This window comes from Varanus komodoensis, unplaced genomic scaffold (assembly GCF_004798865.1).
Source record: "Varanus komodoensis strain SLA01 unplaced genomic scaffold, ASM479886v1 scaffold29_1, whole genome shotgun sequence".
Classification (NCBI taxonomy): Eukaryota; Metazoa; Chordata; class Lepidosauria; order Squamata; family Varanidae; genus Varanus; species Varanus komodoensis.
Window position 1 is genome coordinate 4,252,874 of NW_025335759.1, and position 13,717 is coordinate 4,266,590.

A 13,717-nucleotide genomic window follows, 5' to 3' on the forward strand; every position below is an offset into this window, starting at 1 on the left:
AACTTTCGTCCCCCTTTCAATTGCTGACAGACACGCACACATACCGTTGCAAACAGCAGTGAATCAGGAAAGACATGCATGCTCAGTCCTACCAGGATGCAGATCACTTCATTAATGCAGCTAGACATTAGATAGCAATCACAGGGCTCCTGAGGTCTAGCTGAACTTAAATTAACTAGCTGTAGAACTGACTTGCAAGAGTCTGGATTAAAAATATTCCCTATTCATAGCAGAAGATCCAGTCTATTTCACTGACTCACCAAGGCAGACCTCCTCCTCCCACATCAGGCTTTCCCAGTATGAAGGTATCAGGAATGGCTTGCAAGGGAAGAGGCAAAGTTTGGCTAAAGGGTCTTACAAAGAGGCAGCTGTGGGCCAAGCTTTGCTCCTGCTTCTCTTGTATTTCCTCCCTGTCCAATTGCAATGAAAGAGGATTTTGCACCTGGCAGCTGCACAAAGCACATGAATACACCTGCTCAGGTCCTTCACCTGAGCAAGAGCCCCAGAAAACCAGCAGAGGCAGGGCTCTCTCTGGTCCTCTTGTGCCTGCGATTGATGGGTACAATGCATGCTCAGAAACAGCCACTGTCGCAAATCAAACCTGGCCTCCCAAAGCTTGTAATTAAAGACACCAACCCAGGAGGCTGCTTGCAAATTTCCCCATCCCTCTGCCATGATCAGAAAGGGTAATAGCAACATGTCAGAGGGAAATGTTTAAGTGCCTGGCAGGATTCACAGGCAGATCTCACACCTTGACGGAAAGATGTGAGCCTTGTTAAACAAGCAGCTCTTTTAAAAATGCATTAAATTACAACTAAAACTTTCTCTGCACAAACAAGACAGGTGTTTTGGAGACATCTGTGTGTGGGGGGGCGAATTATGCCTTGTTTAACGACTCTGAGAAATACAGATTCTAATTACAGAGACAAGAAAGGGATGAGCTAGATGCCCAGTCCCTTCCTTGCTCTGACTGTGGGTGGCTCGCAGCAGCATCCCTGCAGGACAATGAAACGCAGCTTTGCAGCCCAGCTCAAGCACAAGCTTCGGGAGGTCAAGTTCACTGCCAGTCTGCTGTTTTGATATGTGGGCTGGAATGAAGTGGCAGATGGGCAAGACGCAAAGCCATCTTTTCCATCCAGCCAGCCCGGGGGCCCCCGTGTGGGTCCAGGCAGATGGAGTGGTAGCTCTGTTTAGGGTCATTTATGGCCCAGTGGAAGTCAGGGCAGTGCAAGGATCTCATTCCTGTCCACAAATCAGGCAGACAGGTCTCAAGTGCAACCCAAAGGGAAAGCAAGCATAGAAGCATGTGCAATACGCTCCCCAGGAGGTTCGCCTGGCGCCATCACTCAATTCTTTTTGGCGCCAGGCAGAGACCTTTTTATTTCCCCAGTATTTTAACAATTAATTGGCTTTATCCGTGTTTTTAATCACTATTTTTGGATGCAGTGTGCTGTGCATTGTTGTTGTTGTGATGTGTTATTGTTCTTTGGGTTTTTGTTGCTTGTAAGCCATCCAGAGACTTTTTAGCAATGGGACAGCATAGAAAACCTTTAAATAAATAAATAAGCAACCAACCCTTGGGAAATTTGGAAACTTCCAGAGCTTGCATATTCAGAATTGCATTCTTCCAAAATTGCACACTTATGCAAATATACCCTCCAAAAATGCACAATCTCCACCACACTCACATTGCACTCAGCCAATGGGGAGAGCACATGTTTGGGCTGCATATTTGGAAAAGTGCACATGCTCTGTGCTTGAAAAAAAATACTCCTTTCCTATTCAGAAAACAAAAGCTGAATTGTGCACCACATGCCAGCAGAAACTGTCTCAATGAGATCTGACACCACCCTCCCACCACCTCACACTTTGCTGGAGCCAGTGTGGCTTTCAGGCTGAAAAATGCTCCCCCACTGCTAAATAAAATACAGCAACTCCTTTTCCTGATCATTAAAAGGACAACTGCTGCCCAACAGTGTTCAAGAACATGAAGAATACTTGTAGACACATCAATATCCAAGGACTGAGTCTGGAAAGGGTTGGATGAAGCTGTGAAGAGCGACGCAAAGGATCGGGGCATGAGAGAGAGGGAGCTTTGACATTCCACCCCGTGCAACTGTTTCCCTGCTTAGTCCCCATCCCTGTGTGCTCCGCAGAGCAAAACATGAAAACCTGAATGTCCTCCCCCGCAAGGAAGCAGCCACGGGGTGTGTGCATGAATGGGGCAGAGACATGGCGTTGGGCCAGGGAGTGAAATGCTTTCCCAGCACAGGAGTCCTGTGACCAACCACTCAACAAAGCTGCAGTCAGCGTAAAAAAGTGAGAAAAGAAACAGAAAAAGAAATGCGATGCGATGCGATGCATGCCATGGATAACAGTACAGAAAAGAAGGTGCAATATATCAGAACTCCTGTACCTGATTGGGGCGCCTCTACCCTGGGCTGGTCTCAGCAGGACGGTGATGGTGCTCTCGGACTCCCCCAGGGGAGAGGGCATGTCCCCATAATCGAAGCTGGGAGCTGAAAGAGAAGCCAAATGCTTAGTGTGAGAGCTGCTACCTGAGCTTGCACATTTTCTCCTTTCCTCCTCCATGTCCCTCTTCTAATATGAATATGGTCTATCAGTTAGAGTGCTGTTCCCGGTGCCTATAAGATGTGTTTGGCTTATATCAACTTATATCAACTTATATCAACTGCAGCCGAAATAGCCAATCATCAGGAAAATTGGGAGCAGTACTCCAAAGCATCTGGAAGGCATCGGGTAGTAGAAGTCTGGATCAAGGCAGCGGTTCCCCAAATTCTGTTCATGGAACCTTTTTGAAGACATTTTTTTCCTGCAGAAACCTAACTCTATCCCTGATGTTTATGAAGCGTAGTGAACCTACAAGGTTCTTCCTTCTTAAATCTGTTCCTATTGCCTGAGTCCATAGTAGCTTTCGAAATAAAGTTAAATTTTAAATATAAGGGATAAATAAAGCAAATATACAGCGATATCCCAGATGAAGTATTTCCATTATTCCCAACAGCACAGAAAGAACCAAATGACGTGATGTATTTTCTTGCTTACTGCTTGGACACCAACTGACAATCAAATAGCTGGCCCCCGTGTGGTTTTGTTTCAAAATACATTTTGATTTTTGCGATTTTTCATGGAACCCCTACGAAGCTTTTGCAGAACCCTAGGGTGCCACAGAACACAATTTGGGAGCAGCTGTATTAAAATGTTGAATCAGACATGGGGATGCCCAGGTGTGCCTTTTTGCTGGTTTAGACATTTCCATCTGGGCAGACTGCAATACTGTAAAATCACATAAAAATCAAAATACATTAAATAGACAAAACATGCCAGCTTTGGAAAATTCTGCTGTACCTCTTATTTGCTCTTGGGAGTCATGCCTGATGCTTCTTATAAGTGTGTATGTGTGCATTTCTCCCTCCTGCCTCCAAAAAATTAATTGAAATTCAACCTCCTATTATAATCTCTATGGACCTTTATTGAATCCCTCCACCCAGAAAAAGCTAAGAAAATGCTTGCTGATTTCCTCCAGATTCCCTTCTAAGGTTTGTTCCAACTTGAGTGCATTCTCAGATTGTGATAAGGTTTTCTCTTCTTTTCAAATGAAAATCTGTGCATATTTTATACATATTTTCCCAAACATGCCCTTCAAGTGATGTGCATCTCTGAAACCTAGTCATGCTTGTCCCATTATTTAAAGCTACCTGTGCACATTTTCTCAGCAGTGCGCAATTTTTCATGTGTGTTTTTCAAATGTACACCTATCATTGAATGTATATTTTTGCGCCACAAATTGCCTTGCAAGCTCAGAAAATGTATGAATTCAAAATCCTCATCAAGAGGTAACAGTATTTGGACTCCCAAGACCTGGAAAGCTCCTCAGAGCTAATAACAGACTCTAATCCCCATCAGTGGCGGCCATGGAAATAGGAGCTCACAAATTCAGAGGAGTGTGGAAATGTGTTGACACGGACCTCCCTTTGACCTGCCCTGCCATCCTTCAGCTGATACAGCAGAAGCTTCCTCACTGCTCAACCCGCCCCATCTCTTCTCTCCCTCTACAAAGAGACTGTAGGCCCTGATCAATTAGTAGTCACTCAGGTCCACCTCCTGCCGGCTTGTTATTCCTGTACCCCCATTAAGAAACACTGCAACTCATTCAACACTGCTAATAGCTACACCACAAGACAAAGGGCAAACAGCCCTAACTACTGTATGGCTTGTTAATGAAGCCCAATCAATCTCTTGTTTGTGTCTCAGCAAACCAGAGTGTTTTGTTTCTTCTCCAAAATCTCCCCCACTACACATGAATTTGAGGAAAGCAGGTAGGGGCAGAGGCTTTATCTCCAGGGTAACAAACCTAATTCAGGCCAGCTTTGCATTCTCCTGAGGGACAGCCACACACATGTGTTGTGTCTTTTGCTCCTCTTCCCAGTATCAAAAAATCATAAAATCATAAAAGAGCAGAGTTGGAAGGAGCCTGAGGGTCCAATCCCCTGCTCAGTGCAGTATGCCTGGTATGGCTCCATATCCTTCACTTGTAGGTTTGGCCATCAAATAGCTCCTTCCAGCATTCCAGTTTTGGCATGATTCAATTTTCCTGTGATATCTAGGAGCTCACATTGGAAATTGTGGTGCTTGGTTCAAAGCCGCCAGACTCCACTGCCAAAAATATGCGTGTGGGTGGAAGGGAGGAAGACGGCAAATGGGACGAGAAATGCTTGTTTTTCCAGCAACATTATTGGACTGAAAATGTGGATGCAGCTGGGATCTCCCAATGAGAATCTCATGCCTAAAGAATTCAGTCTTGGTATGTTCTGAGACAAACTAGCCAGTTTTTACCTCCCAGAAAGGTGTTTCTTGAAAAAAAAACCCTGATATATATTTCACCATACAGTTAAAATGATACTTTTGTGCAAAATTGCAGATCAATGTGAAAACAGGATAAAGCAGACTTAGGTTGACTTTGCCCATCCTTACTGCAGAGCTGACATCATGCAGAAAGAAGTTGTACTAGGATTTAGGGTTTTTTCTCTCTCTCAAACAGATTAATTTTCATACTGGGGAAAAGGACGCATGCCGCAGGATGACTTTTTGCATTCACATGTCAGCTCTCAGATTCATATACAAATGGGAGGCATAGTGCATTTTTCTGATGCAAGATGGTTTTTATATTATCTGATACAGCAGGAGAAAAAGCAAACCCAATCCCTCCATGCCATTTGCTCACCACCCACCATTGTCCACCCTCTCCCTTAGTTGCTATGGCTTTTTAAGAGAACTTCCAAGATCGCTGTCCATGATAACATGACACGGTACCAAATATTAAGTCACGAGGAGAGATAAGGAAGAAGATTCCCAGCCAGGTCTCAACCACCTAAGCCACCAAGTTCCAGCAAAGGAATGGTGGCCTTTTGGAAACACTGTTGCTTCTGCATTCCACCTTTGTGGAAATTCACAGCACATCTTGAGGAATCTCAACTTCCTCCAAATACTCAAAGGTTGGTGTGATGACCTTGAGGAGGACAGGAGCCTCCTAGGCTGTTCTCACCTGGTCCACAGCCTCACCTCCCTAGAAGATGGTGGTGGTGGCAAAACCAGTAATGAATTATTGAAGGCAATAGTGCCACCACGCCTTTGGGCTGGTTCATTCTGTTTCATTCAATTGGGTGAAATAGCATCCAATAGCCAGACCCAGGGATGCCTCTGAGGGATGGGTGACGTTCTTCTACCACAGATTGCTGTGATGCAGTTCAGATGGCTGAGCCCATGCCTTGTACACAAAAGGTCCTGCTCCAAGGCTTCTGCAAAGCAGCTGACGGAAGCGACTTCAGCAAGCGGCCCTGAAGCCACAGCCAGTGAGACCAGACTGCATTAAAAAGAATTGCCCTCCCCAACCCCACACTCTCCAGATACACCGGGCTGCTACTCCCATCATTCCCAGGCAGCATGGCCACAAGATCAGCACACCTGGAGGGCACCAAGTTGGGGAAGGCTGAGAAAGAGAGAGCGCACAACGGTCTAAATTCCATATCCAACAGCTTCCAATGTGCTTTTCCTTCTCACATGCTTATCTGGATAAATGTTCATTAAAATGATTATTTACATCAGAGGCATCAGCATTCACCAGTTTTCCTAAATAAAACACCATCCTCGACGCAGTGCGGGATGAAGAAACAGCAGAAGAAAGAGTGCCCTCGGCATCCTGCTCTGTGTAATGAAAGTCGCGAAGCCCCCTCACTCTGCAATGCCCCCTTATCTCTTCCAGCTCAGACAACATTTCCCACTCATGCAGATAATATCATTTCTCCAAGACCATTTCTAGCAAGACAAAGAAGGCCAGCAGCTTTCAATTTCTTCTTTCCCAGACCACCCCCTCTAATAGATCCCATCAAAGCTGCTCCACTGACTTAGGAAATGTTCTCCAGTGCCGGAGCCTCCGTAATGTAAACAAGGCAGCTTTTCAAACCGCCATGCAAGTAAATTATCCAGCAGGGTTGTAAAATGTAATGCATACTGTTTTCCATTTAAATCCCGATGGCAGGGTAGCTGGGAAGGGGGAGGGCACCTCTGGAGCATAAAGAATCTATTTCAAGGGGAGGCATATTGAAAGGAATCAGCACAGTGGGATATGTGGCTTCCCGGGCAGTTCAGCCGCTCCGAGTTGCGGCTGTCCTGATTGTCCCTCAAATGGCTGGAGCTGTGACATCTCTCTTGCAACACACACTATCCGAGAGTGCCCTGCCCAAATGAAGGCACGGCCACCACCAAATGTTAAGGGCCTGTCACCCAGAAAGAGTAAGCACCTTTCCAAATGACTTGCTTAAGCCTGACTCAGAAATGGCATCCTTTGAGAAGGAAACCAAGTTCACGAGCTTAGCACAGACTGAATTGTCAACTGAGCCTGAGCAAACCACACTATAACCTGCGTGGTTGAAGGAGTCCAGAGCAGACTGGCAGAGTTGTAGCTTGCTGTCAGATTGGAGCTGGGAGCCAAGAGCCTTGCCAAGAAGTCAAGCCAGGCACCGGAAGCAAGGGATGGAAGCCAGGAGTCCATACCAGTGAACCAACCCGCATGTCAAAGCCAAACAGCAGGAAAAACACTCCACGGCCTGGAAGTTTCCTGATGGCTCTTCTCCCCCTCCTTCCAGATAGACCAGGACAATGGCTTTCTAACTAAATGGGTTTATTAAGTGAGAGTTGCCCAGCTACACTGGCTTTACCGTACAAATGAAGAGAACTGCAGGAGTCAACAACAAGCGAAGCACGTGGCGGTAGAGGACTGGCTACTCGGAGAAAGTGGCTTGAGATAAGCAGTGGCTGCCAAGTCAAATGCCTCTCCTGCCTTCCAGAAGGAAATGAGCAAGCCATGCCTGCAAGGCAATCATCCTACTTATGGGCCACTCACTTGGGGTGACCAGTGCTCCTCAGTGGGTCAGCCCTCTCAGCCTGATGCCACACACAAGGATCCATTAGCTTGATCTGCCCTCTTCCATGTCAGTGTACTTGCTAAGCTTCCCCACAGTATTTGAAACTGACTGATCTACAGGGACTGCCCAGCTTATTTCTGGGCCCTCTGCCCTTGGCCTCTCCACTGTGGGAACATAGAAACAGAAAGATCAGAAGGGGCCTCCCAGGCCATCTAGTCTGTCTCCAGGCTCCAGCTGGCTCCGCTCATGACATGCCTACCATGTGCATGTCCAGCCTACCCTTGAACACCCTCACCAATGGGGCTTCAACCACCTCCCATGGAAGCCCATTCCATACCCTGGGGGTTCTAACCATCAGGAAGTACAGGAGTCTAGCCCCTCCTCCTCCTCGGAGTCAGAATCTGGTTCCACAATTCTTGTAGGCTCCTTCAGAAGAAGAGCGGCCCAAAGTCCTGTGCACTGTTTTCTGTAGCTTGCACAGACTCTTTCCTGCCTAGAAAGATCCAGTCTCCAGGATGAGCATGAGCAAGACCAACCCAGAGCCAAAGGATGCTTTACTGACCCGGGTTTTGCTGCATACTGGTTCTGGGGACTCACACGTGGGGAAGCTACACACAAAGTCTGTGGATCTGGATTTTAGCTTTGGTTTAATAACCCCCAAGCTTGTATGAACTGTGGGGTATCGGGCCTGAGTACAATTGCAGCTACAGGATTTGAAACATTGGGGCAAATGAACTGCCCTGACCATTCACTCCAGAATATACATAAATCACCCGCAGAAGTTCTGAGCAGAGACCCTGAGCAGAAAACATGGGGCATGGCTGACCACATGAAGACCTCCCTACAAGATTCAGGACCACATTGCTTACTTCTTCTACTTGTATCCCACCCCACAAGCCAGGGGCTTTCTGGGCAGTTTTCTTGATGTTTACAAGTTTACATTACTTGATGAAACACCTCTCCCAACTGCAATCTATCCAGACATTATGGTCAGAATCTGGGCCTGCCTCCAGCTGACAGCTCCAAGGGAGGTTCAGTTGGTGGCTACAAGGAAGAGACCCTCCAATTATGGAAAAAGCTCCCCACTGAGGCCCACTTGGTGCCAATTTTACTGTCATTTCCGTGCCAGGTTAAGGCTGCCCTTTACTACAGGGCATGTAATCAGCTCGAAATAGCATACTGGGGCATTATACCAGCTGTCTAACAGGCCTGCTGAGTTCATTTGCGTTAGCTATTGCAGCTGTTTAAATTCAGTTTTAAATCTGGCTTTTAAATTTTGTAGTGTAATTTCATGATATTTTTATTATATTTTTAGATGGCATTTCTATTGTATTTTACATGCTGCGGTAAACCACCCAGAGTGTTTGATTATTGGATGCCATAGAGATAAAAGAAAAGAGGAGGAGGAGGAATTTTGCATGAGCAGGAATCATGAAATGCATCCACACTGAAGAGCTAACATTAATACTTAAAGCCCCAAATGGCTTGGAGCGCCTCTTTCCGTATGTGACTAGCCAGACCCAAAGATTGTCATCTGAGGTCCTTCTCAAAAAGTCCCCTCTGCAGAAAATGAAAATTCATCATTTGAAAAATGCACACAAATGTACTTAATTTGACGGGGAAAGGGGCACTTACATTTCAAAGATATGCACAATTAATGCATAGCTTTGAAAAACTCAGTGCTCAAATATGAACGGTTTTTCATGCCAAATGGGAAAACAAAATGCTTACACTCTTACATAGACTCAAGGCAGAATATGCTTTGAGATGAAATCTGCAGAACTTTGGCAAGCTTGAATTTTGCTGCTTTGCACATCTGTACTAAGGTGAGGAATCTGAACGTCATAGCTCCAGCATTAATGGACAGCCATGATGAGACTAGTGATACGCGCCCAAGTACAAAAAACACGTCCTTCTCATGCATTGCCTTTACTTTTTAAGCCGCTATTTTGAGGAAGGGTCACCTCCTGTGGTGAAAAATTCTGGCTGCTCTCATGAACCTTCATATAGACATTTAGAAGTAGCAAACACCTAAGAACATTACCATCACATTGCATTTATATGCCACCCCCTTTGTGGGGAGGCCAAGGAGGATACACAGCTCCATTTTAACCTCACAAACAACAACCCTCTGAGGTAAGGTAGGCTAGGCTGAGAGTGAGTGACTGGCCCAGGTTGCCCAGTGATGAGATGAGATGAGATGAGATGATGAGATGAGATGGGGGTGAGAACTTGGGTCTCCCAGCTCCCTAATACAACACCCTAAGCCCCATACCTCACTGGCTTTCAGAAGATAGAAGAACCATCCCACTGGACCCCATCCAAGGCCCACGCAGTCCTGCCACCGAGTCCACCAGCCAGTTCAGTGCCCATCAGAAAGACACAAGTGGGCCATGAAGGCCACACCCACGTTCTCCAGCAACTGGCACACCTAGGCATGCCGGCTTTGATACTGGAGGTGGCACATCATTATCTGGATTAATGGCCATCTCCTCCATTCAGTTGTCCAATCCCCCTTGAAAGCCACTCAACCTGGTGGCCAGGATGATATCCTGAATCAGTATGTTCAATAGTTTGCCCTTACAAAGGGAACACCTAGCATGACAGCCTTGTGGTTTCCTTTGTCCTTGTTTTTCTTTAAAAAAACAGAACTTGCCTGCTTTTCAGGGCAACCATGTACTTCTCTGCCCCACGGAAATACAATAGCAAACAGGACTGAAAATTCCAGCAGAGTGATGTTTTCATCCTTACCCCAACACCACAATGAGGAAATAAAATAATTAGCTACCGGTAGCAGGTCAGGGCTCAATGTCATTATTTATAAAAAAATAAATAAATCTATTTTATTACATCTATTGACAAAATTGCCCATATACCATGGATTGCCATAAAGAGAGAAACAGAGAGAAACATGGCAATCCATGGTATATGGGTAATTTTATCAATAGATGTATTCTTTTTATTTGGAAACACCTTGAGACGCACTTGGATGAGGAAGTGACTGTGTGTGTGGATCTAGAAGGGGTTCCAAGAACACTACAGAGAGGTGTTGGCTGGTTTAAATGCAGCTGGAGTCAGCATTGGAACATGAACAGTTAGCATTTAGTGGCCACTAGCAAACCTGCAATTATGGAATGGTGGGGTTGGACAAGACCACAGGAGACCCCAATGCCCTGCAAAAGGGGATTTTTGTGGGCTTAGATGGCAGAGTGCATTTGTATATCAAGTCTGTTGCCTCCTGTGCCTTGCTTACACCTCAATGTGCAGGGGGCACAAGCTGTGGCAACACAACCCTGGCTCTCTGCAAAGGTGCTGGTGGACTGCCAGACACCTGATCGAAGCCACTTGGCTATTAACCAGCTATCTTTAGCATGGATACTGACAGACCAATGAGAAAAGCAGCTGTGGAAACTGAGCTCTCTTCCCTTTCTGAGCCTGTCCAGGAAGTTGCAATGAAATGTGTTCAGCCCTTTGCTTACAAAAACTCCCTTGATTGTATAGCTGGGGCATTAATCCAGCACTGATCCTGCAGCATCCTGAGGATGCATTGTTCTCTTAAAGACTAGATGGCCCAGGAGGCCCCTTCTGACTCGCTCTGTTTCTATGTTTCTATGACTTCACTTGCGTCGACCCAGAGCTGATGGAGAAAACTCCCATGCAGAACCATATGGCAGAATGTTGTACTCCCACTTTGGCATTTAACACCCAAACTAGTCTACTGTGGCCCACAGCTGTTTGTACTGGGGATTGTAATGAAAAGACTTCTATTGATATTATCAATCATAACCTGCCTTTGCTCTGGTGACGTGGTTCTGCACTCTTGCTTTAGAGAAAATGTAACAGAGGAACTCCCTCAGTATCAAGGATCAGATCAGCAATCAATCTATTTTTCTTTTAAAATAATGGAATATGGTTTATTTGGTTTTCTGAGCTCATGTTTATGTTGTTTATTTAACTTCTATGCCACCCAATGGCTGAAGCTCTCTGGGCAGCTTACAACAATCCATTAAAACACAGTTTAAAAATGCAGAATAGAAAAGAGTTAAGAAAAAACACCATACAAAAAATGAAAACTGCAAATGAAAACATCACAGTTAAAACCACATTTAAATATAAAATTCCAATAACTTTAGCAAGAGAAAACCTGATGGAACCAGTATTAAAAACAAACAGCAAAGCCTCGACTAATTAAATGCCCTGGGGTAGAGAAAAGTCTTGAGACGGTATCAAAAAGATAGTAAGGATGGTACCAGGCAAGCCTCAGTGGGCACTCAGGTCTACAGCTCCTTCTGCATTTATATCTTGTAGTACTTCTGAGATGAAATCTGGAGCAAGGGAGGGTCAACCTTAAATTCTAAAATTGCCTTCCCTTCCTATTTCTCTGACAGCAGCAGTGAAAAATCTCATTGCAGAACTCTGTGTGAGACATCTTTCTCTGCCACTTGGAATTCTGCATGAGGAGCACCCCAGCCACCCCTGGGCCTGGAAATGTAAGGTTCCCAGAACACCTTAGTCCATAAGGAGCAGTTGTATTTCTATTTAGAACTGCAACACCAAGATTGCAAGGTATGGATGAAGGCAGAAAACTCATGGTACATGCTGGGCAGGGATACCCTCGGAAGGAACATGAGTCAACACCAACCAAAAAGAAAGAATAGGATAACAAAAAAGAGTAGAAGTAAACAGGAGAAGACGTTGAAGACATGCGCAAGTTCATCCAATGAAATGGCAACCATTGCCTGGGATACTTAAAGCAGGTCTCCTTGACTAAGCAACTGGCATGGAGCCTTGCAACCTTTCTATGACCGCACATCACGCACATGTCAACAGAAGCACAGCTCTGCACACTCATCCAATTTTGAAAAAGAACAGAAAAAAACTACTTCCCTGGGCTTACCAGACAGCAGTATATTCAAAGCCATGGTCTATTCACCTCCAATGGCAGACTTCCCAATGCTCAGGCCATGCCCTATCTTTGGATAAAGCCTAGATCACTGGGGGCGGGGCCTCCACTTCACCTACCTGAGATGTTGGTGGTGATCTCAGTTAAAGCAGTTTGGCCAAAGCCCTTGCCAGTTCGTGCCCGCACTGAGAAGAGGTAGGTTGTCCCAGGATGCAGGTTGGAGAACACGTGGTAGGTTTCATTTCGGAGCTTAGAGACAGTGCGTCGTGGGCCGGGCACATTGACTGCTGGGTCAGAAGATTCAATGCTCTGGTAGCTGATCTATGATAAAGGGACAGACTTTAAAACAAAAGGATACATGCTCTCTCTCATTGTATTTTTACAGGTAGTATTCCCTTTTCCAAAGGTGTCCTTGTCTCTTGAGGGCAATATCAGCATCAAGACATACGCCATTTTCCAACCTGTTATTCTGCATGCCAGTTCAGATCACAGCCTTGGTGTTAACTGTTCCCAGTTCATGGATGGAGCACTCCCATGGCCTCTGACAGTGTTGCATTGTTTGGAATTCCTGTTTCCGGGTCAGAGACAATACTCCAACCCAGGGAAGGAAGAGGAAGAGATCCACCACCCACTCCCACTCCCTTTGGCAGCTGGTGTGGAAAGAGCCATGGTTGCCGGCTACCAAAGTTAGGAACTTTTTTTTTTCAATTTATATCCTGCCTTTTCCTACAAAGGGCTCAAGGCAGCTTACATCATTCTCCTCCTCCATCTTATCCCCATCAACAACCCTGTGAGGTAGGTTGGGCTGAGAGTCTGTGACTGGCCCGAAGTCACCCAGTTGGCTCCATGGCTGAGCGGGGACTTGAACCCAGATCGTCTGAGTTCCAGTCCCACGCTCTTAACCAGTACACCACACTGGCTTTTGGATCACAACTTGACCTCCAAAGGTGGGGAGAGCTGGCATTTCAGTAAGCAGAGAGAGGAAAAGACTGGAAAAGCCAAGATATGAGCTATTCCGAGCCTCAACCAGGCTGTCTCCTGCTTAGAAATGCCATTGCTAGATGAGAGGGAAAAGTGCTGTCTAGCAAAAACCACAGAGAAGAAGATGGGCAGGCATGGATGGTCCCTCCTGCTCCTCCCGACCTGCATAGGAGGATCATAAGCCTCCAAGTTTGGGGATTTACAACCATGAAATATAGAATTTATAGGACTGTATCATTCAAGACGTAGAGATGAGGTTTATTTTGTTCTTAAGAGCATCATTCTTTCCTCACTGCCCCTCACCAGCTTTTTGTTTAAAAACAGATGGACTGAAAAGGTGACGACACTGAGCATGGTTCCTCATTTAAAGCATTGGTCAGCTTCCCAG

General features: G+C 45.8%; 1 protein-coding gene across 3 annotated transcripts in view; it reads right to left on the reverse strand.

The window, feature by feature from the left end:
• The window catches only part of PTPRU (protein tyrosine phosphatase receptor type U), a 349,047-nt gene that overhangs the window by 110,704 nt on the left and 224,626 nt on the right, over window positions 1–13,717 (reverse strand). For all 3 annotated transcript variants that reach the window (XM_044434925.1, XM_044434924.1, XM_044434927.1), the window contains exons 10-11: window positions 12,468–12,669; window positions 2,417–2,519 (exon numbers count right to left, since the gene is read on the reverse strand). In XM_044434925.1, the coding sequence (XP_044290860.1) occupies window positions 2,417–2,519; window positions 12,468–12,669 (305 nt within the window). The remainder of the gene's footprint in view (window positions 1–2,416; window positions 2,520–12,467; window positions 12,670–13,717) is intronic.